At 46.1% G+C, this 23,593-nt stretch overlaps 1 protein-coding gene across 10 annotated transcripts in view; it reads right to left on the bottom strand.

Moving 5' to 3' along the window:
* Nucleotides 1-23,118, bottom strand: part of NTNG2 (netrin G2) — a 124,459-nt gene extending 101,341 nt beyond the window's left edge. For 3 of the 10 annotated variants that reach the window (XM_083721396.1, XM_083721400.1, XM_083721399.1), the window contains exons 1-2: nt 22,209-23,118; nt 17,524-18,669 (exon numbers count right to left, since the gene is read on the bottom strand). In XM_083721396.1, the coding sequence (XP_083577522.1) occupies nt 17,524-17,736 (213 nt within the window). In that variant the 5' untranslated portion in view covers nt 17,737-18,669; nt 22,209-23,118. Of the gene's footprint in view, nt 1-17,523; nt 18,670-19,582; nt 19,695-22,208 lie in introns of those variants that run through there. The other 7 variants (XM_083721402.1, XM_083721403.1, XM_083721401.1 and 4 more) reach the window with 6 other exon arrangements.
* Between the last annotated feature and the right edge of the window lie 475 nt (nt 23,119-23,593).

Here is a 23,593-nt window from a genome sequence, read left to right as displayed (position 1 = left end):
TCCATGGAGCCCCACACCCTGTTCAGGACAGAACAACAGAACCATACTGTTGGTCCATTTAGTTCAGAATTGTCTGCACCACTTTCCAAAGCTGCTGCCCCCCAAATCATTTTGGTCTACAGCTCCCATCAGTTCACAGCCAGCATGGCTGGGCCTGAAGGGAATTGGAGTCAAAAGCATATGAAAGGCGCTGGAGGGTTGGGGAAGACTGATTTACGCTGCCTAATGGATGCTCCCCAGACCAAAGTCTCCCCAAGTCCTACTGGATTCTGAATGCAAAGCAAATGCACTACAACAGACATGGGGAAATGCACCCCCTTTTGGGCAACTTTCCTGGGGAAACAACCAGTGGTTGGCAGGACCAGAGGCAAAAGTGGGTGGAGCAACAGGTGTAAATTTTACCTTTGTATAGGAGGCTAGTTTTAGGGAAGTTCCAGCCAGGCAAAAATCAAGTGGATCTGGTAAATGGTGACCCATGGGGAGAGGGGGGTGGCTTTGGGGGAAGTCCCTGCACTGCAACTGTGGGGAGGTCCAATGGGGCCTGCTGCAGCTGTGATAAGGTCTCTTATTGAAATTTTTTGGGGGACCCTTGGTCCCTCCTAGATGACACCCCTGCACCTGGAGGGATTGAGGTTCTCTATTCATGCTGTGCATCTTTCCCACAAAGGGCTAATGTTCAAAGCCCTCGGACTGGGGTGGTCCAGCCTCTCAGACCAAGTGGGCCACAACAGTACTTGAATTATCTGTTCTAGGATCTTCCCTGGCATTGATGTCAAGCTTGCGGGTCGGTAGTTACCTGGGTCTTCCTTTCACCCCCTTTTTGAAGATGGGGACATTTGCCCACCTCCAGTCTGTAGGGACCTCACCTGTTCTCCAAGAATTCTCAAAGATCATAGACAAAGGCTCTGCAATTACATCCACGAGCTCTTTTAGTATCCTTGGATGCAGCTCATCGGCCCTGGAGATTTGAATTCATTTAAATTAGCTAGGTGTTCCCTTACTACCTCTTTTACTATCTTGGGCTGCAGCTCCTTCCTTATCACCTTCTTGGGCATCACTTTCCTTTTGGGTTGAAGACAGAGACAAAGTAGATGTTGAGTTGTTCTGCCTTTTCTCTGTCACCCACCAACATTTATCTGTCTTCTCCATGCAGAGGACCTACCACTTGCTTGTTCTTCCTCTTACTTCGGACATAGCTAAAGAAACCGTTTTTAAAAAATTATTTTTATCCTCTATTGCAAGCCTGAGCTCATTCTGAGCTTTAGCCTGCCTGACTTTCCCCCTGCAACTGTTGGCTACCAGTGCATACTGCTCCTTTGTGATTTCCCCTTTCTTTCATTTCTTACATATGCCCTTCTTAAGCTCATCTGTAAGGTCCAAGCCACCAGGTGGAAGGGAAGGAAAACAAGGCAATGCAGGGCAATGAGGCCATGGTGGAGGAGCTGCCCAGCCTCAGCCCTGCCCTGCAGGTGCCCTAGAGCCATTCAGCCACAGCCATCAGACATTTGCCTCCTGTCTTCCAGACCCAGCCATAGGAAGAACAGAGAGACAGCTGTAGCAGCAGGAGCCCCAGCCTGTGGGGATAGCTAAAGATACCTTGTGGCGCACCATAGTTCAGAGGTCAGCAAACCTCTTCAGCAGGGGGCCAGTCCACTGTCCCTCAGACCTTGTCGGGGGCCGGACTATATAAAATGACACATTCTACTCATGTGAAAACACGCTGATTCCCGGACTGTCCGCAGGCCGGATTTAGAAGGCGATTGGCCCCCGGGGCCTTAGTTTGCCTACCCATGCCATAGCTGATCAGGCAGAACCCCTGCTACCAAAAGTCTGCCGCATCAAATCACCTTGCACACCCACAGCTGGGAAAGTGGGAAGGCAGGACTTTGACACCATAGATTCATAGTTGCTGCCAACGATTTTGACACCAACGATTCATTGCTGCTGCCTGTTGTTAATGGGAGGAGGGGAGGTACCCCAGGCAGTCCCAGACCGGGGGGTGGGGGGGCATATGGGCCACTTGGCCCGGGCCTCTGATTCCAAAGGGGGCCTCGGTCAGCATATTTCCCATTTTGTCTTTATATGCAGATACAGTTCAAGCCTTGAAATAAAATTATTTGTCAGCATAACTTTTGTGAAAATTATTTATATACTTACTTATTTATAAGACTTCAGTTATTCCCCAGGGTAAAAAAAGGGGGGGAGGGGACATTATCTACCTGGTCTGGGCCTCTGTCTAGCTCTGCAAGGCCCTGACCCCAGGTGTTTGGAATCCCATTGCTGCTGGTGATGCTTCTTTGGTACTTAGCAAGAGCTGCCAAAAAAAAGGTATTGACAGCCACATGTTGCCCATGGGTCATGTGCTGGACCACCCTGCCTCGGACACATGAAGTATTATTAAAGAGCAGAGTGGTCTTAAATTTGTGCATCACACTTTTCTCACTTAACTACATTCAACAGCTATGATTTAAAAGCATTTCTGTCTTCTCCATGCAGAGGACAGAGGGCTACTTGCTTGTTCTTCTTGCTTTGAACATAACCGAAGAAACCTTTTTCATTATATTTAACTACTGCAAGTCTGAGCTCATTCTGAGCTTTAGCCTGCCTGACATTCGCCCTGCAACTGCTGGCTACTTGTGTATACTCCTCCTTTGTGATCTGCCCTTTCTTCCATTTCTTATACATGCCCTTATTAAAAGCTAAACTTTGGGGAAGAATACCATGTGGTGTTTAAAGGGGTTTTAAATGGCTTTGCTGTCTCAGTGTCTTCAAATAAGAGCAGACTGTGTTTTTTCTGTCTCTTTTCTGAGCAGGCTCTGCTGTTCAGAGGGATCCTATTTTCCTGTTAGACCGAGTCCAGCTTTAGGCAGTATAAAATAGATCATTGAACTGTTTTAACTAAGGCTTGTGTGGGGGAAACTCAATATACACAGCATGTTCTAATTTAAGACCTAGAGTGGCACTTCCTTTTGGATCCTTTTGGATGTTCTCTGACTCAAATTCCAGAGTGGCCAGAATCAACATTTGGGGTAGAAGAGAAAACCTTCTTCTGCCAGCAATAGATAAAAGAAACAAAACAAAAAAACACAGAACTTCAAGAGGCAACAGTCAGAAAAGTGTCCTCAACACAAATGTCAAATTCAGTAGCAGTGAATTACATGGCCATATTGGGAGGCAATTTGGTACAAGGAACTCATAAATGTGACTAGAGGTGGGGAGAAATTTGATTTTGTTTGTACAGTGGTACCTCGGTCTACAAACAGCCTAGTTCATGAACTATTTGGAACACAAACACAGGGCTGTCGTAAGCATATGTGGCGCTGGGGTGCAAAGATCCGCCCAGCACCCGCCCCCCGGTTGCACAGTCCCAGGCATGCAGGAGGTCGGAGCCAGGTGGCTGCCTCAGCGTCTCACTAGCTTGGTCACCCCCGAACTTGCGGCACAGAGCCGCCTGCAGCAGAAGAGCCCGCCGTGGCACTCTGATTGACAGGAGGGCTCTTCCCAGGACTCAACTCTCAGGCCCCGGACTCTCGGCCCGGTGCCCTGAGAGCCCCACACCCCTAGCGCCTATGGGTAAGACGGTCCTGCATGAACACTTCAAAACCGGAAGAAGGTATTCCGGTTAAGGAACTTTTTTTTTTAATCCGAGCGTATTCTATTTGGGGGTGCGTTTTGAGTGCCACACTTCTGTTGTTCAGCAGCGGAGAAGGGGGTCATCATGGCATTTCCTGCAGCCGTGAGGGATGTAAGCTGTGCACCCGCCAGACAGCTGGATTGGAGGCACGCAACTCCCCCAGTGCCGCTGCAGCAGGAGAGCGTTTCCTGCAGCTGCAAGGGAGGGAAGCTGCGCACCCACCCACCCGCTGGTTTGCGGGAGTGCAACTCCCACCATGCTGCTGCAGGAGGCGCACGCTCTAGGGAGCATTTTCCACAGCAGCGTGGGGGGGGGGGATCTGTGTGGATCCTAGTTCAGCTACTGATTGATTGATTGATTGATTGACTGCAGAAATGGATAAAAGCCCCCCTATCCAAACAATGACTATAATCAGTGCAGGTAAGAAAAATCTTTAATTTTCATTTTTATCATCTACAATACTGCTTTATTGTACAGTACATTTTACAATAATCAATACAGTACATTGATTATTGCTTTCATTTTATGGATCAATGGTCTTGTTAGATAGTAAAATTCATGTTAAATTGCTGATTTAGGGGTTGTTTTTAAAAGTCTGGAACGGATTAATCCATTTTGCATTACTTTCTATGGGAAAGCACACCTTGGTTTAAGAACACTTTGGTTTAAAAACAGACTTCCGGAGCAGATTAAGTTCGTAAACCAAGGTACCACTGTATTTTAATAAGAAACCACCTAATTTTATGTCTTGAACAAATGAAACACAGCTACCCTTTGGAAAGTACATTAGACAAAACTGCACACAATTTAATGTGCTTATTAGGAGATCATCCCTAAAATGTTGGTTTTCATGATGATTCTTTTTAAAACAAAATTCACACATTGCCGCAGAAAGGTGGAGAACTGAATCTTTGATTGGAAAACGGAGAAACCAACAAAGACGAAATTGATAGATTCACCCATCCCTAATAGTGACACACAGTCACTTTACCCTCTTCAGCTTTTAAAGCCAAAGTGATTGATGGAAATCAATCCATTTGAAACTGTTCTTTCCAGCTCACACCTACCTCTTGATTTACAGCAGGGGTTGGGAACCTTTTTCAGTCTGATTTGGTGGAAGGCAGCCAGATGTGTACAAAGGCCTAGAAAGGTTGGCATTGCCCGCTCTAGCAGATCCGAAACCTTCATACCACAACATCCCAAATCCTGTGATATCCAAACGCTTTCATGCTTGACAATTCTAAGACAGTTTCATCACAGAGCCAGTGCAGTGTATTGGTTAGAAACCAGACTAAGTTTGAAAAGACTTCAAACAGTGATAATTACATTTTTAACAGTAGCCATTCACATAAAACAGTAATTGATAGCACAGACATTGGCACAACTGGGGGGTTCATGGCTTGAAAACATAAGACACAATTCTGCTTCTGAAATGCTATGCAATTCTGGCCTTGAGTACTCCCTGGAAAGCTGAGAGACTAGCTGGGAAGCGTTCAGCTATTGCTGCAGGCTCCTTGGAGGACAAGCAGGGCACAGACACAACAAATAAGTAATTCTAACATCTTCAAGAGCTGTTCAGGTTTTGGAGAGTTTAGAAACTGCCATGGCAGAGAAACACAAGCAGCGGGGCTATGTGGATGTTGCAAACCTGTTGGAATTCACACATTCAAATACTGGTGTAGAATTCAGCTTCAAAAAGATCTCTGTTTTTACCATTTTTGTGCTAAAGCAGGGATTAGGATTCCCCCCCCCCAACATGAGACAGATTTCCTTCTAGGCAACATACTAGGGGCTGCACGCCAGTGCTGGGTAGGGTCAGAGGTAGCTATGGTCAAAGGTAAAACATTGGCGACATCACCTTGCCAACAGAGGTTCGTATAGTTAAAACTATGGTTTTCCCAGTAGTGATGTATGGAAGTGAGAGCTGGACCATAAAGAAGGCTGATCACCGAAGAATTGATGCTTTTGAATTATAGTGCTGGAGGAGACTCTTGAGAGTCCCATGGACTGCAAGAAGATCAAACCGATCCATTCTGAAGGAAATCAGCCCTGAGTGCTCACTGGAAGGAGAGATCCTGAAGCTGAGGCTCCAATACTTGGCCACCTCATGAGAAGAGAAGACTCCCTGGAAAAGACCCTGGTGTTGGGAAAGATGGAGGGCACAAGGAGAAAGGGACGACAGAGGACGAGATGGTGGGACAGTGTTCTCGAAGCTACTAGCATGAGTTTGACCAAACTGTGGGAGGCAGTGGAAGACAGGAGTGCCTGGCGTGCTCTGGTGCATGGGGTCACAATGAGTCGGACACGACTGAACGACTAAACAACAACAAAACATTGGCAAGCCTGAAGCAAAAGTGGTGGAGCAACATATATGGTTCTTACTTTTGCACACTAGACAACATTCCTACTGCCATGAGCCCCACAGTGATATCAGGATAAGGCATGGGGTTGGCAAGTCACAATGCAGGAGGAGGGTACGGGGAAGGGCTGATTGGTGGGAACCAGGGTTGAAGGAGGGGGCTCACCTTGGTGTGCCTCAACTCTAGTCACTTTGGAAAGAAGAGCAGGGATGCTGGCTCTTCTCTCTGGCCTTCCGGCAGTCTTAATGGAAATTGTGGAGAGCTATGAGATGTGGGTGGCGCTGTGGATTAAACCACAGAGCCTAGGACTTGCCGATCAGAAGGTTGGCGGTTCGAATCCCCATGATGGGGTGAGCTCCCCTTGCTCGGTCCCAGCTCCTGCCAACCTAGCAGTTTGAAAGCACGTCAAAGTGCAAGTAGATAAATAGGTACTGCTCTGCCAGGAAGGTAAACGGCGTTTCTGGGCGCTGCTCTGGTTCTCCAGAAGCGGCTTAGTCATGCTGGCCACATGACCTGGAAGCTGTACGCCGGCTCCCTTGGCCCGTAAAGCTAAATGAGTGCTGCAACCCTAGAGTCATCCTCAACTGGACCCAACGACCAGAAGCCCCTTTATCGTTATGGGTAACCAAGGGGAGAGGCAACTCAGGAGGTGGGAGTCAGAACAGGAGGGTGAAGCTTCTTCACTTAGACTCAGGCACTATCTCTGCAGATGAGACTGACCTATCCCACACCAAAGGGCAATATGCTGCAAACATTCTTGCAAAGCGAGCATGTGTTGTGAGTGAACATATCATGCCTTTTCTTTAAAAGCTTGGTGGGTGGAGCAATGCATGGAAGCTGTTGGGACACCTTACTTGTGCTGTCCAGTTCTGAATGCTTTGCCTTGAATCAAACCTCTTAAACTCTTGTGTCCACTATTAAGCCTGTACAGTTACTTGCTTGAATAGTGATGTCTTTCTAACTTACACATAAGAGCCTCTGTCTATATGTGTTGGGTCTGAGGCAGGTCACCTGCCACCCAAAAGTTACATGCATGCAAGACATGTAAACATCTCTCTATTGCCTTCCAGGCAAGCAAGAAACATTATCTCAGTTCAACAGCACATGTCGGAGCACTTGAGGAGGATTCAGAGCATAGTTGTTGAGGGGCGGCAGTAGCCTGAGAAGTGGGTGTGGCCTGAGCAGTATCCCAAGGGCCAGATAAGAGTTGCCTGGAGGATCACATTTGATCCATGGGCCCTTTGCCAGCCCTATGCTAAAACATGGGTTTTTTTAAAAAAACTTTGTTTCTTTTTAGAGTGGAGCACATACTGGGGCTGTGCACTGGTCTGATTTGAGTCAACATGGGATTTGTCTGCATCAGCAGCCCTGGGTCACTCTGGGTTGGATCAGACTGCATGGAGTGATCCAGGGCTGTCAAAAGATGGGTGGTCTAGTGGTGAGGAGAAGAATGAGAAGGACACCAGGGTAACCTGTGCACACCTTCTCCCACTCCCAACTACATGTTTAATTAGGGTTTTCAACCCTGATTAAATATACTGGGGGAGGGTGGAGGAAGAGGCCTGTCTCCTACCCTGCCATCTTCCATCCATATGAATGTGCAAGGCCTCTGAATCAGATCCAGGTTGGATCAGGCCCTGAATCAGACTGGGGGCTCACATGCATAGCTCAAGTACACATATATAGTACTGATTGAGAACTCCAATTCCCTTGCACATTACATCTGTGTTTCTACAAGCGGAGAGATATCCCAACACCTCCAGAAACATGTAAAATGAAAACTAACAAGAAATGGTATTAATACGAAAGCACTGTAGAGTTGTTTGGCAAAATTAGGAAAGGTTTTTCAAAAAGTGGAATAAAATTTAGGTGAATGCATCACTAATAGGTAAACAAGCAAATACTCCCCCTCTCCCACTGCCACCCACTCTGCTTCCCACTCATTTCCCTCAGCATCTTCCACACACTGGGGCCAAAATTAACAGCCTCCATTTACTGGTAAAATAAAGCTTGCTGACACCACCAAAAGACTCCTCTGCCCCTCCTTCCCATCAATAATGCTAAGAGCTCCATTCCTGTATCAAAGAAGCACCATCTGCACAAGGGACGAGAGATTCATTCACAGACATGCTAATACAAACAGGCCTGCAATAGAAATATGGTTGGTGGGCCAGAAGCCACCACCACCATCCCAGCTACATTAAATAAACACATTAAAATTCTGTGCCAAGAAAAGTGAAAATCTGCAGTGGGTCCAAAATTATGCAACTTGGGCAAGTCTGCATATAAAAGTTCTTTTCTTTTAGCCATACCATAAATGTGCTACATCTGCACAGGTATTTCTGGTGGACAGTTTCTCATTCATTTTCAATCACGGACACATTCGATTTGTTGTCTGGTATACGTACTCTCTCTCTCTCTCCCTTCTTCCTTCCCTCCTTCTCATCTTATGTGAAATTTACAATTCATTTTTAAGGTGTCCCTGCCTGAAGGGCATTGACAGGAACAAGAAGAAGTTCAAGAACTGTGAAAACAAAACCCTTGGCGTTAATAAGCAGCAAGGATGCGCCGTGGAGTGGAAAGAGCAGCCAGATGTGAATAGAATGGGCTTCAGAACTTGGAAGGTCGCTTCACAGAGGAATTTTCTCCCTCTCTAAGTCCTCAGCAATTGCTATGGCCTACCCCACTCCATCTCCTGCCACCCTAGCAGTTTGAAAGCACAAAGTGCAAGTAGATAAATAGGTACCGCTCTGGCGGGAAGGTAAACGGCGTTTCCGTGTGCTGCTCCCTCAGCCAATAAAGTGAGATGAGTGCTGCAACCCCAGAGTCAGCCACGACTAGACATAATGGTCAGGGGTCCCTTTACCTTTTTACCCCACTCCATTTTTCAAATCCCACCCAGAAAAGTTTGCATTTGGCGGGGAGGTAGGTCCTGATTCTCTAGGGCCTTGAAAGTTCTGTTGGAGCACTGAAAGTCCCATCGCACACAAGAGTAACCTTGAATACTAGGCACCCCGCAATGATCAAAAATAGGACAACAGAGGGGAATAAGAGAGACATGGATATGTTTGCATGCTCGGGGGGAACGCTCACATTTGCAGAAGTGCAAATAATAACAATAACAATAACACTAAAATGGGACATCTCTCTCCAATGTTGCCCAAGGAGGGCTGAGGAGGTTTGCTGGCTTCTATGAGCCACAGAAGTTTGAGTTTCTGCTGAAACAGAAATGAAGAGTGAAATGTCTTTGTTGAGGTTTTATAAGCTCGTAGGCTGGACTGGAATCCTGGAGGGCAGAATTTGGCCCCCAGGCCCTGAGGTTCCCCATCCATGGACTATGCTAATGTAGCAAGTAACTGTCCACTTATTGGTAGAGACCACTGAGTTCTATGGTACAGAGGAAATTAACTATAATTTTGGGACATGAGAGGGGGGGAGCAGAACCTGCTACAGTGATATAAAACCTGCTACCAAAGGCTCTTTGTCAATCTTCAAATGCAGGTATTGAGGTAGGGAGGGGAGAGATCCTTTCAGGTGAAGTTTGCTGCTCTGTGAGCGTGTGTGTGGCTCAGTTGTAAGACTGTGGCTCAGTTGTAAGACTGTGTAGCCGCAAAAGAACTCTGAGGCTATTCTTTTTTACTGTTTCTTTTTTGACCCTTTAAACAAAGCCAGGCTTGTGAATGGTAAATCAAATGCCTCTCCTGCCGAGCTCTGAGCCAGGTGGAATAAAAGGCAACAATTAATATTTAAGGGGGAAATATGTTAAAGGGTGTGTGTGTGTGTGTGTGTGTGAAGGCAAATTGATTCCTGCCCTTTATGTCTTTCAGGCCAGGGTTGGATGAGAGGGAAAGAACAGAAGAAGAGGAGGGAAAAAACCCTTCATACATTCAAAGCCTGCCTACAATGGGATATTTTGAAATGCAAGGCTGTGTTTCCAGTCCATGCAGCCTGCAGCACACTTGCCCTGACTTTATTTATGACCCTTTACACACCCTCCACCAGCAAGTGCAGCCCCAACTTAGAAAAGTTGTCATTCTTATTCATTGGAAATATTTACATTTGTCTGTTTCACTGCAAGGTCCCAGATTAGGGTGTGTGTGTGTGTGTGTGTGTGTGTGTGTGTGTGTGTGTTTTCATTCAATTAAAGCTACTAAAGAACATTAAGACATCACTTAAAACCATAATTAAAAACAAAAATTCTTATCGTGCAGAAGTGTGGGTGAAGGTGTAGGGAAACACATGATCAAAAGTGACTCACTGACCCCTTCCACCATAAGATCTAAGCTGGTCAGATGAAGATCAGGAAAGGAGATATGGCAACTAGATATCCGCACCAAGGCGCAAGACGACGATTTATTCAATTCTTACCTGCCTCTCACCATGACATAGCAGGGCAGGTTGCAATATTTTAAGAATACAATATTAAAATCAGTTGAGACTAATTACAGTCAGGAGAATAGGATGAATAATAGAAAGATATATCTTGGGTGTCAAAAGGGCAGGAGAAAAAGGTGTGTCTTCAGCATACAAAGGAAACTACATAATTAAGGTGCCAGGCACACCTCTGCAGAAAAGAGAATTCTATGGTTTAGAAGCTGCCCCAGATAATGCCCTCTCCTAGGCCTCTTCTTAGCTCCATGAGGGTAGAAGAATTACCTTAACAACTAAACAGTCTGTACGAAAGAAGGTGCTGTTTCAGATAATTGGGGCCTGGCTCATTTACGGCTTTAAACATTCATGTGAACACATTGAATAGGGCCCAGAAGCAAACTGGCAAGCAATTCATCTGAAATAGAACCCCTGACAGCCGCTGCATTTTGGATCAGTCAAAGTTCCCAAGTCATCTTCAAAGGCAGCCAGATGTAGAGCACATTGCAATCTGAAAGTTACCAGAGCATGGAGTACATGTCACCAGGACCCGCCTTACCAATAAGAAGAATGAGGCAACTGCCTCAGGTGGCAGATCGTGAGGGGTAGAATTGGAGGAGAGAGCTGAGTGTCGGTGGCGGAGCGTATGCCCACACTGCCCAAAGCAGGTGCGTTCCCAAGGGGCAAAGAGGTGCCCTCCCAGGTGCAGGATAGTGGCCCACTGATCCTGCTTCCTTCCTCTCCCCTTCCTGCTCACCTGCCTCCTTCCCGTCCTCTCCCCTGCCTGCCTGCCTGTCTCCTCCAGCTCGGAGCACAGGGTAACGGCACACTGCCCGCCCGCGACTCCCGCGCCTACCGCCAGCCGTCAGGGGAAGGGGGGAGCTGCTGCACCACGCTCCCAGCTGGAGGAGGCAGGCAGGCAGAGAAGAGGATGGGAAGGAGGCAGGCGAGGAGGAAGGGGAGAGGAAGGAACCGGCAAAGCAGAAGAGCATCAGCTCCCCCCACCCCTTCCCCCAATGGCTCGCGGGAGGCGTGGGAGTCCAAGTCGCGGGCAGGCGGAGCACCAAATGTCACCCCTGCTTAGGGATGACACCTGGAGCGGTACGCCCCCCCGCACCCACCTTCCTCTGCCAGTGCTGAGTGTGCCCTGTGGTCTGCTCTTGAAGCTAGCCTGCTGCCTCAACTCCAGCAGAAGATACTGCCTCATTTACAGTGTCAACCTATGATTCAATGGCCAGTACAGTGGTACCTTGGGTTACATACGCTTCAGGTTACAGATGCTTCAGGTTACATACACTTCAGGTTACAGGTGCTTCAGGTTACAGACTCCGCTAACCCAGAAATAGTACCTCGGGTTAAGAACTTTGCTTCAGGATGAGAACAGAAATCGCGCTCTGGCGTCAAGGCAGCAGCAGGAGGCCCCATTAGCTAAAGTGGTGCTTCAGGTTAAGAACAGTTTCAGGTTAAGAACGGACCTCCGGAACGAATTAAGTTCTTAACCCGAGCTACCACTGTACAGCCATTTTGTATGGGAGTGGAGAATGGCACCGTTTTATCCCTTGCTCCAGGAAGCAAGATGTTTTGAGCTGTGCCTGGATCTCACTTATGCCACAATCACACCTTGTATTTAAAGTACGGTGGTACCTCAGGTTAAGAACTTAATTCATTCTGGGGGGTCTGTTCTTAGCCTAAACTGTTCTTAACCTGAAGCACCACTTTAGCTAATGGGGCCTCCCGCTGCTGCCATGCCACCACCACACAATTTCTGTTCTCATCCTGAGGCAAAGTTCTTAACCCGAGGTACTACTTCCGTGTTAGCGGAGTCTGTAACCTGAAGCGTCTGTAACCTAAAGTGTCTGTAACCTGAGGTACCACTGTACATGGCTTTCCCCCAATAATTCTGGGAACTGTAGTATACCCTTCAAAGAGCTACAGTTCTCAGCACCTTTAGCAAACTACAGTTGCCAGGATTATTTGAGGGAAGTAATGTGCATTAAGGGACGTGGGTGGTGCTGTGGGTTAAACCACAGAGCCTAGGGCTTGCCGATCAGAAGGTCGGTGGTTCGAATCCCCATGATGGGGTGAGCTCCCGTTGCTCGGTCCCTGCTTCTGCCAACCTAGCAGTTCCAAAGCAAGTCAAAGTGCCAGTAGATAAATAGGTACCGCTCTGGCAGGAAGGTAAACGGCGTTTCCGTGCGCTGCTCTGGTTCGCCAGAAGTGGCTTAGTCATGCTGGCCACATGACCCGGAAGCTCCCTCAGCCAATAAAGCGAGATGAGCGCCGCAACCCCAGAGTCGGCCACGACTGGACCCAATGGTCAGGAGTCCCTTTACCTTTACTTTAATGTGCTTTAAATGTATGGTGTGGATGTGACCATAAGCTGTAACCAGCTCTGGGCTCCTAGAGACTGGTATTCTATGATGATTATATTCTGCAGCATGTTCTTCAACCATAATAAACCAGAAACATTTGTGAAATAAAAAGTGATAGGATTTTTTCAGCAGGAAGTTACAGAATAAGCATTGACTAGAAATGACCGCCTCAAAACTTTTGCAGGCGCAAACAGTATTGAAAGTATAATCACATGTGATCACCCCAGCAGCATCAAAGTACAAATCATTATGAATATTCAATAAATAGGATGTTTGGAGACCTGTTACTTCTGCTCCTTTATACGTGCTCATGAAGTTTCTCCTGCACCAGCCAGTTCAGTTGGCTTAAGAACGTAAGAAGAGTCTGCTGGATCAGGCCAGTCGCCCATCTTAGTCCAGCATCCCATTCTCACAGAGGCCCACCAGATGCCTGGGGTTGCCCACTCTAAGGCTTCATTTCTTAGATAAGATCCATCAGGGTCCAGCCACACCCAGCAAATTCCCAAAACATGGAATGGAAACTGCAGCTTTGGAGAGGCCTCTTCCACTCACGTCTTGCTTACAGGTTTCCTCCTGGGGCATTTGATGGCCACTGTGATGACAGAAGGCTGGACTAGATGGGTCTTTGGTCTGATCCAGCAGAGCTCTTCTGATCTTCCTGCAGAGATAATTACACTCTGCATGTGCTTGGGAGCTCTTTCCGCAGTTACAACTTCACCTCCTCAAAGTTCAGCCACAGTACTGAAAACAGATTAAGAGACCAAAACCCAGCAAGCCAAATTAAATCATTGTCTTCTTCTTTTTCCTCCCCCAGCCTGTAATTACAGCCAACAAATGTCAAGCATTTCGAACACTGGTTCTTAATGCTTGGCAACAAAGACACAGGCCTGGTGTTCAATAAATTCTCTTTTTTAAAAAAGGAAGGAAAAAAATCTGCCCTTAATGCTCCTCTCCATCCATTATTCAGCAGCCCCTAGCTGATAATGAGATCTAAAACCGACCTTTAGGTTTTTCTGAGTTCTACCTTTGATCCTTGGGTGATCATTATCTTTGTGCCTTAAGTTATGCAAGGCAGCACTCTCGCCCTCAGAACCATTTTGCTGAGGCTGTACCATTTATGTGTTACAGGAAGACAAGCAGAGTCAAAGCTGACCCAGGACATCCTGGTGCCCAGAGCTAGGAAATCTGAATAGTTTCGTTCCCCACTTCACGCAAATTAACATGGGATGAAATCCATGGGGAAGTTCTCTTGCAACACACACACACAATTGAAATGAACAGGAGCTGCACAAGAGCACTCCCATTCTTTTTGAATTCCCTCACAGATTGTGTTCCCTTGATCAGGATCAGTCCCTCTGCCATTCAGGCATCTTAAATAGGACCCCAAATTTTTGTCAACTTGCCTTCATGCAGCAGAGTTTCTGGCAGATTGATGAATGGTGCGAAAAACAAATGAACGGCTGGGCATGTCCTATGGCAAGCTTGTCAGAAGCCGTGTGCCCGCTGCCCTGTGGCAAGTAAGGTTTGCCTCCAGTTGGAGAAAGTTTTTTGTGAACTGGATGGCTTTCCCCCTTTTTATTTCAGGCAATTCAGTACCTCTGAAAGAACTAGCTTAAGCACATGTGTAGACAGGCAGGTTAGTAATTCTTTTTCCATGGGCTCACAGCTTTTATAGATTGATTTGCAAGACTGTTGCATTACTTAATGAGGTATTAATAGCGCTCCTTGAAAGTAGTGCATAAAACAGGCATAGGCAAACTCGGCCCTCCAGATATTTTGGGACTACAATTCCCATCACCTGTTAGCTAGGGATCATGGGAGTTGTAGGCCAAAAAACATCTGGAGGGCCAAGTTTGCCTATGCCTGGTATAAAGCAGTAACTTCATAAACATGCCTCTATTTACCAGCTCCATCAAGAAAAATAGTTCATTATTATTAGCCTTCTAATTTCACAACAGGAAAAGTGAAGCAAAGCAAAGAATGTCACACACACACACACACACACACACGTATCAGTTTCATAGATGTATGAATACTCCCTTGTCACTCATAATAAAGTTGTCCTGCAGACACAACATCTGAACTCAGGAGCACAGGAAGCTGCTTATAATGAGACAGACCCCGGTCCATCTAGCTCAGTATTGACTACACGGACTGGCAGCAGCAGCCCAGGGTTTCAGACAGGGGGTATTCCCAGCCCTAGCTGCTTTATCCCTGAGCTGCAGCAATTCCCCTCAATGTCTTTATTGAACTAGCAAAGGGCTTGACAGTAGGATGGACTAAGTTTTTCCATAAAAATGGAATTGTTTATGGTGACCTCAGTGCTTTAAGTATTTATTTATGTGAAATGATATGGCCAGACCTAAGACAGCTTAACAGGAACACAAGAAGCTGTCTTCTACCATGACTGACAGAGGTTCTCCAGGATTTGAGGCAGGAGACGTTCTCAGCTCTACTTGGACATGATGCCAGGGATTCAGCCTGGAGCCTTCTGCTTGGAAAGCAGATGCTCTGCCATGGAGCTACAGCCCTTTCCCACATCCAGCATGGGCTGAAGTGCCCACAAAGAGCTGGAAATACAAATAAGCAGATAGAAAACCAGAACTGGGCTGGTTTCACACAACTATATTCTACACTGTAAGGTTAACATGAATTGGCTTTCCCATGAGCTTTGAAGCATTGATTTAATTATATAAAGCACCACTGGTGTATGGTACTTTACAGAGTACAAAAGGATAAGACCCTGCCCCAAGGAGCTTTCAAGCTAAAATCTGATACATAGGGAAACTGGAAAAGGGAAGCAGGAGTGAACAGAGAAGCCATCTGCCGTTGTTTCAGGCACAGGTGCTTAGGCTTGGCCAAGGGCTGATCTTGCAAAATCAGTCAGTGTGTCCAAACTCAACAAAACCTAGTTCCATTTTATTCATTCATCTCACTTTTCTTTACAGTAGCTCTACATGGGTACCTGAGGCAGATCTCCCATCAAAGCACTGACATAGACTTCCTTTGCCTCAGCAAAATGACTGCACCAGGTACACCCCTGTTCTGCTGCTGTTTTCTTTTTTAAAAATAAGTTTGTCCAGGGCAGGACAAGTTCTGTATCTGTGCTTGAACTGAAGTATTAAGATGATTGGTTAAGCATGTCCAAAATATATTGGGAAAAGATCACTGTGTCTGTTATATACCCTGCTTCCCTCCCAAGCATAGTCCTCCCTTTCATTTTACCTTGTCAGCAACACTATGAGGTAGGTTAGGCTGAGAGATAGCGACTGGCTGAAGGTACCCAGTGAGTGGGGATTTGAACCTGGTTCTTCCCAGTCCTAGCTGCACACCAACCATACTTTGAAAACTCATGGCAAGAATCCCGGGAAGTATAAATTTGTTAAGGGTGACGGGAATTGTAAATCTGTAAGGGGTAAACTACAGGTCCTGATATGCTTTGGGGGAAATCTGCTTGAAATTTATGGTGTGTACATCGCTTTTCAGTGAGTGAGAGGCGGGTAAGATAATGTCCGTATGCCCTGGGCTTTATGTTAGCATGCACAAAACACTAATGCTTTTGCAAAATGTGTTAGACCTCAGCCAGGCAGGATGGTTAAATGACACTAGTGGGAAAAGCACCTACCTAGCTTACCTCCCAGTACCACTCAATGCATGTTCCCATAAAGGAGACAATACAGTTAGCCGAAAGGGCCAGCAACGCTTTATCTTTAATGAAGGCCCTGATGACTTTGGTCAAGGTCAGACAAAAATCAGGAGCACAACACAAACTATTAGGTACATCAGTAAGAACAGTAGGGGAAGCGATCCTATGCCCAGACTACCTCCCTGCCAAGGAGAGCAGATGAAGCTGCCTTATACTGAGCCAGGCCATCTAACTCCAAGTTTTCTACAATGATTTACAGTGCAAAAAAAGGTTTTCCTCATAATGTGCTACTTGGAGATCTCAAGAGTCTGAACCCAGGACTTCAGGATCCAAAACGCATGCTCTACCACTGAACTATGGCCCTCCCCCTTCTGTCCGTATATCATTTGTTTGAAAGGTTTGTGAAATACAAATATGAATTCCACCCCACTCCCCATTTTAAGCCAATCATTTACCCTCCACTTATTTTAATAGACAGTGTTGTGCCTTTTGAACATAAGAAGATGCCTTTTACTTAGTCAGACCATTGGCCTATCTGGCTTAATATTGCTTACACTGACTGGCAGCTGCTCTCCAGGATTTCAGATAGGAATCTTTCCCAGCTGCACCTGAAGATACCATTATGGGGGCAAAAGGGCCATAGGTTGGTGGAAGAGTGTCTGCTTTACATGCAAAACGGTCCCAGCTGGAATCCCTTGCAACTCCAGGTACAGATGAAATACCCCCAGTCTGAAACCATGGAGAGCCACTGTCCATGGTGACAATATTGAGCTAGATGAGCCAATGGCCTGACTCAGTACAGAACAGTTTCCTTCTGAACCTGGGACTTTCAGCAGGCAAAGCAAGTGATGTATCACTCACTCATGGTCCCTTCTGAAAGAATGGGCTGTATCTGACTACTGAAAATAGACCCACTGAAATTGATAAACTTAAGTTAGTCATGTCTTTTCATTTAAATGGGCCTACTCTAACCAATGTTGTACACAACCCATTCATTTCAATTACTTTTTTAAATACAACCCATTATCTTGACTTACCCTACCCTCTTCACACAACTTTGTGTCTGATCTTGAGGATCCTTAAGACACATTAGTTTCACTTTGACAGCTCTTGCTATGAGAAAATATAAATACTTCTACTCACATGAGTGCAAAATTTCTGGGGCGGGTTCCCACAGGTGATTCCTGATGGCTCCACTCGTACTGTTGCGTATTCCTTCATGGGCACGGCCCTGGGTTGGCAAGCGTAAAATTCCCACATTGGCCCATTGTCTGTGGTCACCCAGGATTTGCAGATGTCATACTGTCCCATGACCAGTGGGAGGCAGTGCAATAAGAAAGCAGCGTGGTGCAGCATGGCAGCTGTGACTAAGCGCAAGGATCCTGGGCAAAGGAGATGCCTAAAGTTTTGAGCAAGGCAGATCCTGGCAAGGGGAGGCTTTCGGGATCAGCATGGAAACTCCACATCTAATACAAACAGCAAACACTTAGGAGGTCCAGGTGATGACGCTTGAAATGCGTGATTAGGCAAGAAGAAAGTCTCTGTTACAGCCAACACATTTCTAGATAATCTTGTTCAGAGAATTTGGGCAAACCTTTCCAGGCCTGCTGATCAGTCATCAAAAGTCTTCCTTAACTTCAGTGTGTGTGTGTGTGTGTGTGTGCATAAATGATCATCCAAATCAGTGTGAAAATATCTAGAGGTGACTCTCCTCAATCAATCGATAGAACTATCGAGTTCTGATTCTATGACGAAATTTGATCAGTGGAGGGGGGGGAGTAGAAGGAGGCAATGCGGTTGGGGCTAGATCAAGTTTTCTTCAATCTTATTTCCCCATCTGCTACAACGTGGAGCTTTCTAAAGTGCTTTGGAGCTGCAATATGCTTTGTTTTATTTTAAGGAAAAAAATATTTTATGTAAAAAAATAATGTAGCATGATATGGAACTTGGAAAGGGCATTAATCAAATCTTTGGGAGTACAATTTCCTTGAAAGTAAGTGTGTTGCTCAAGAGAAATTTGACTTGGCAAATTTGTCCACTGTTGATGGAGCTGTGGCCTATCTATTTTTAAAAACAAAAAACAAAAATTGGATATATCTGTAGGTGTTTTCTGGTGTGCTTTTGTCTTCTTTCGAGAGAAGGGAGGCACTCATAGAAAACTACTGCCGGCTTCCACCAACTTTATTGCAAAGTATCCAAAGCTTCCAGCTACAGACTGAGGATCCTTTTTTTTCTTGCTTCTCCTTGACGACATAAGGAGAAAGCAGCTAACTCCTTCGCGAAAACTGCCTGAAACCACAACAAAAATTGAAAAAGTCAAACCTGCAAAAGAGAGTTCCCCACAGAATGTTTTAAGGGAGAGCGTAACTCTCAAGGTTGTTAACATTATATGTGGGTTATGCAAAGGCTTTTCTCAGAATTGTCACATCTCTGTTACCATAAACAGACAGATGGAAAAATTACAGCCCCTAAAGAAAAAAGAAGAATGGACCATGAACAGGCAAGACAAGGCATGGAGGCCAGACAGGAAAATGGGTAAGTCTTAAAAAGCCAAGCTAAATAAATAACATAACCAGACAAACAGAGGCACAGTCCAGCCTCCATGCAGAGGATTTATTTGAACAATGAAATTTAATAAAAAACAATTTGAAGGACTAATCATATTTAAGGCTCTCCTAATACACAAAGAGCAGTGACCTCTCCCGTTGTTCACTGGACTTTAATTCAACATCTCTGCAGTCTTGCCCACTCCCATTCCAATAGAGCCATTATAAAAATATGAAAAATAACAACCCAAAAACCCTCAATCATAAATCAAAATGACTAAGAACAAAACACACATATGAACACTCACATTGCAAAGCCAAAACTGCTCCCACACAAACACACACACAGAGACACAAAATCCCATTGCAGATTCTACAAAGTACGGTGGCATTTGAAGAAAACCTTGATTGCAGACCAAATTTCCCATCCCTTCTACAACTTCTCAACCCTATGAAAGACCACTTGAATAAGATATGCAGAGTATTTATTTATTGGTTAGTCTACATTTTTCTATGCAAAATCTTCAGTTAAATCTCCATGCACATCAAGGGAGGAGGGAAGGGGGGGGGAGAAAGAGAGGGGGAAAGGCACACCTATTCAGTAAGCATGCTTTTTCTCCTCTTTAAAAAATAATAATAAAAGGCTGAAAGCTAACCTGATCAAGATAGTCAGATAAAAAAGCAAGACCCGTCTTCTCTGCTTTGCCCTCTAGCTGTTTAGAGGCACCTTTCTGAACTGCGTTGGCCCAGAATAAACTCCCAAAGAAAGATAGTCTGGTTGCTATTTTTAAAGTCATGAGTAAATTGGGGGTGGGGAGGAAATAATGAAGCAAAGTGAGACAGAAATTGCTCTACAAGCCTTGCTGACATCATGTCTGCCTTTTCAGTGATTTTTTAAAAATGCAACAATTTCCTTATCACATCAGATTTGTCATGAGCTCTTGTGATAACATAAGAGGCGTAATAGTTTTGTCATCCCAAACCCACATTTGGTTTTGGATTGGGCCTGGGGATGGTGGCAGAGAGTTGAAAATGGGGAAAACATGCTGACAAACTGACAAATCTATTTTCAGAAATGTAGAAATATCAAAATTTTACACTGGAGCAGGTTGACAGGAAAAGAAAGGAAAGCAGGAAAGGCATCTATAATATCAGTTGCTATGTTGCTACATTTGTTAAATGCTACACATTCCCGGCAGACAATAAAAAACTGATTTGGTGTGTATTCGTAGAAAGCCAAAGAGGCAAGCTGTCTCATTATTAAATTTCGCATTTCAATATCACAGGTGTTTTGTGGAAAGAGCTTGCCAGCATTGCCTTCAAAGTATTGGGTCATTTTTTATCTTTTAAAAAAAGAAAAAGGTCTGGAACTAATAGCTTGGCTAAGGTTGGGTTTCAGTTCCTACTGCAAAAATATAAATCTTCACCTGATATTTATTAAGAAACTGCACTTCCCAGGAAGAGCAGAATCAATGCCTTTATTTTCTTTTAAGAGTACAAGGCAGTCACAGGGGACTGATAGCCAGCCCCACAAAATTAGATTTTATCTGGGTATCTGGACTTCCTTCTTTTTTCTTTTATTGGATTAACATGCTTCTGAAATAAAGAGGCAACCCAGAGTTACAATGCCCTGCTGGGGAATTAAGTGCAGAAAGTAAACTTGATTGTTCCACCAGGCAATTAAATGTAGTCTTTCCCAGAAGTGGTACTTTTAAAAGAGAGGGGGAAAGCCTGAGTATGAAACAGATTGTAGAAGAATCTGTTTGGGGGAGAGGTTTGGCAGGAGTTGGATACTTATTTTGGGGCGTACCCCTATCCTCTTCAAACAGATTGTGTTGTTTTAATCGTCTTTTTTTTTTAAAAAAAGTTAGGAAATAAGTCTGAAATGTGCTACACAGAAAAGATATAGACACAGTAATAAAATGTTTAACAGCTCAGAGAAGGAATTATGTTCCCAGGAGAAGCAGCAAAACTTTCATTCATAAGTAGCTGCCATCCTCAATATATTTCTAGTCCCAGAGTGTTCCATGTTCCCTTCCTTAAATCCAGTTCCCTTTCCAAACTGATGTTTTACATGCAGATATTTCAAGGACTCAGGTTAGAAAACAGGAAATAAGATGTCATACAATTGCCCCTTGCTTTGCACAAACTTATTTTGGGGGTCTTAAAATCAATTGGGGATGACATCACTCTCTGGCAGAAGATGGAGAGATCTGCAAGTAACTTCACCTGTGTACGAGAAGGCTCCGACAAGGAGCCTGAAAAAAGTTAAGCATTGTGGGAGGGAGCGTATTGTGGAGAGACAAATTAAGTTCTTTGCAAATTAAAAGCCAAGTGGCAAAACACATTACAGACCATGTCTTTAAAACTTGCACCAGGAGGTGAAGCAGCAGACATAGCAAACTGTAGGGAGTGGATGGATTTCAGAAAGTTATGCCCAATCAATCAATATTAATATGAGGGTTTTTTTTTAAAGTCCATGCGTATCTCGTTCCCTGTCCTTATAATTTTGTAGATAATTTTAGCATATGCATGGAGCAAAGCACACTTTAGTCACAGAGAAAGATTGGGCAGGGGGAGTTGGAAAGAGGGGTGTGTGTGCAGGATGTTATCAGGAGGGTGAATCCTAATTTATTTACTGTTAGGAGGAGAAGGAGAAGAAGTTGAATCCAGTGAAGTTCTACCCAGAATAGAGTCACTGAAATTTATGAAAACCTTAGTAAATTGTGCCCATCAATTTCAGTGGGTTTCTGCTGAGTAGGATTAACACTGGATACGACCTAATAATAATAGATTAAATGTGAACCGCTGGGTAGTCTAGTCAAAATGCAGCAGAAGAAAAGGCCGGCTGAGAAGAGAAAGTCAGAAGGTGGGGAGGGGGAGAGACCTGTAACTAAACACCACACAGATTGCTTTGACTCCTGAGTGCCTTTTGCTCAGAGGCAAAAGAAAAGTAGCCCTAGACGAAGAAGTCAGCCGCGAGAACCGGGAAGGGCTAATAATAAGAGGGTGCTTTCAGAAGAAAATAGTGAGAGCCATAAAAGCAAATAAATAAATAAAATACAATACAAAGCCTGCCGCATCTCCACCCGGAGGAGCCGCTTGTTAGGTAACTTTTCCTCCCTCTGCTAAACAGCGGCGGCGGCGCTTGGGAATTTCCCTGCTCGCCTGCCCGGGAGTGCTAAAGAACAGCTCCTTTGCTGGCGGCGGCGGCGGCGGCGCCTCCCGTCCCACCCCAGGTCCCCTCACGCCCTGCTAGGGCTGGGGATCTGCTTGGCTTACCGGCATCCGCAGCTCCTGTAATCCGGCGCAGTGACGGAGCACAGAGAAAGGAGAGAGAGAGAGAGAGCCCCAGATCGAGGCGGCGCGCAGGGCGGAGGGATGGATGGCTTCCCTGAACGCAAGGCGAGCCCTAGCCTCGCTCGCTGCCTCCGGGGTGCCCTCGGGAGCCCAGCGCGTCCCGCCCGCGATCTGGACGCCGTTGGGGGATCCTCGCCCCCCTGCAATACACAAAGTTGTGTACGAAGCGAACTGCCCGGCCAAGGGGGGTCGGGGTGGGAAGGAGGCGAGAGAAGTCCCTTTCCTCCCTTTCCTCTCTCCTCCTCTCTCTTCTTCTCCTTCCTCTCGCTTTTTAAAATCTCCGCTTCCTTCCTTTGGGCTTCCAAAGCGAGGTCTGGGTACGATGGCAGCGCCCGGGAGGGTGGATGGAGAGAGGAGCCAAGTTCAACTTTTTCCTTTCGGAAAGAAAACGCCCCACCAGAGGATCCCGCTCTCCTTCATCCCCTTCGCTCCCCACCCGACGCTCCCCCTCCCTCCCCTCCCGGGTCGGTCTGGGGAGGGTTTTACACACACACACACACACAGCGCAGATAAGAAGCCTTGGCTCTCCTTTGCTCAGCCTCTCTGCGGGCAGGACGGCTCCGATCCCCCTCGCTGGCACTCAAGGGCGGGTAGATGATGGATGCAAAGAGAGGGATGGATAGATAGCTGGCATCTCTCTCTCTCTCTCTCTCTCTCTCTCTCTCTCTCTCTCTCTCTCTCTCTCTCTCTCCCCAAGTTCAGGCACGGAGCCTCAAATCCTTTTGGCCATCACTTTCAATCACCAGCAGAGCTTTTATCCCCGCGCCTGATTCAGGCTGCGTAACTTCCTCTGTGTTGCCTTCACACACCACGCACCATCCCACCCGGCCGGGCGCTCTTAAAGGTGCAGCCGGGAAGGAAACGCAGCCATGGCAGGGCAAAGGGGGGGGGGGAGGGGCCACGGTGCGAGAGAGGGAGAGAGAGCGCTTGTAAGAAGAAGAAGAAAAAAAAAGGAAAACAGAAGTAAATCCCAAAGGGGGAGAAAAAAACGTAAAAGCAGGACAAGCAACGTCTGGTTTTTTCCTTGTTGAAGAAGCTCTTCAGCCCATGCACCTTCATTTGGCCAGAACAGCCCATTCCCCGCACAGGACCCCCGCCTGCTGCCGCAGGTTAGAGAGCTGTAGGTCCCTTTGAGGACATCAAGAGGATGCTCTCCTGTGGCCCCTCCAGATTTTGTTGGACTCTAACACTCCCATTAGCCTGGGCCAGTAAGACCAATAGTTAGGGATTGTGGAAGTTGACGTACATAGGGCACCAGGTTGGGAGTCTGCCCCAGAAGGAATCTTGCCAGTAAGTGGCACCCCTGT

The sequence above is a fragment of the Podarcis gaigeae genome (genome assembly GCF_964106915.1).
Source record: "Podarcis gaigeae genome assembly, chromosome: Z".
Lineage (NCBI taxonomy): Eukaryota > Metazoa > Chordata > Lepidosauria > Squamata > Lacertidae > Podarcis > Podarcis gaigeae.
This window is presented reverse-complemented; position numbering and strand designations above follow the sequence as displayed.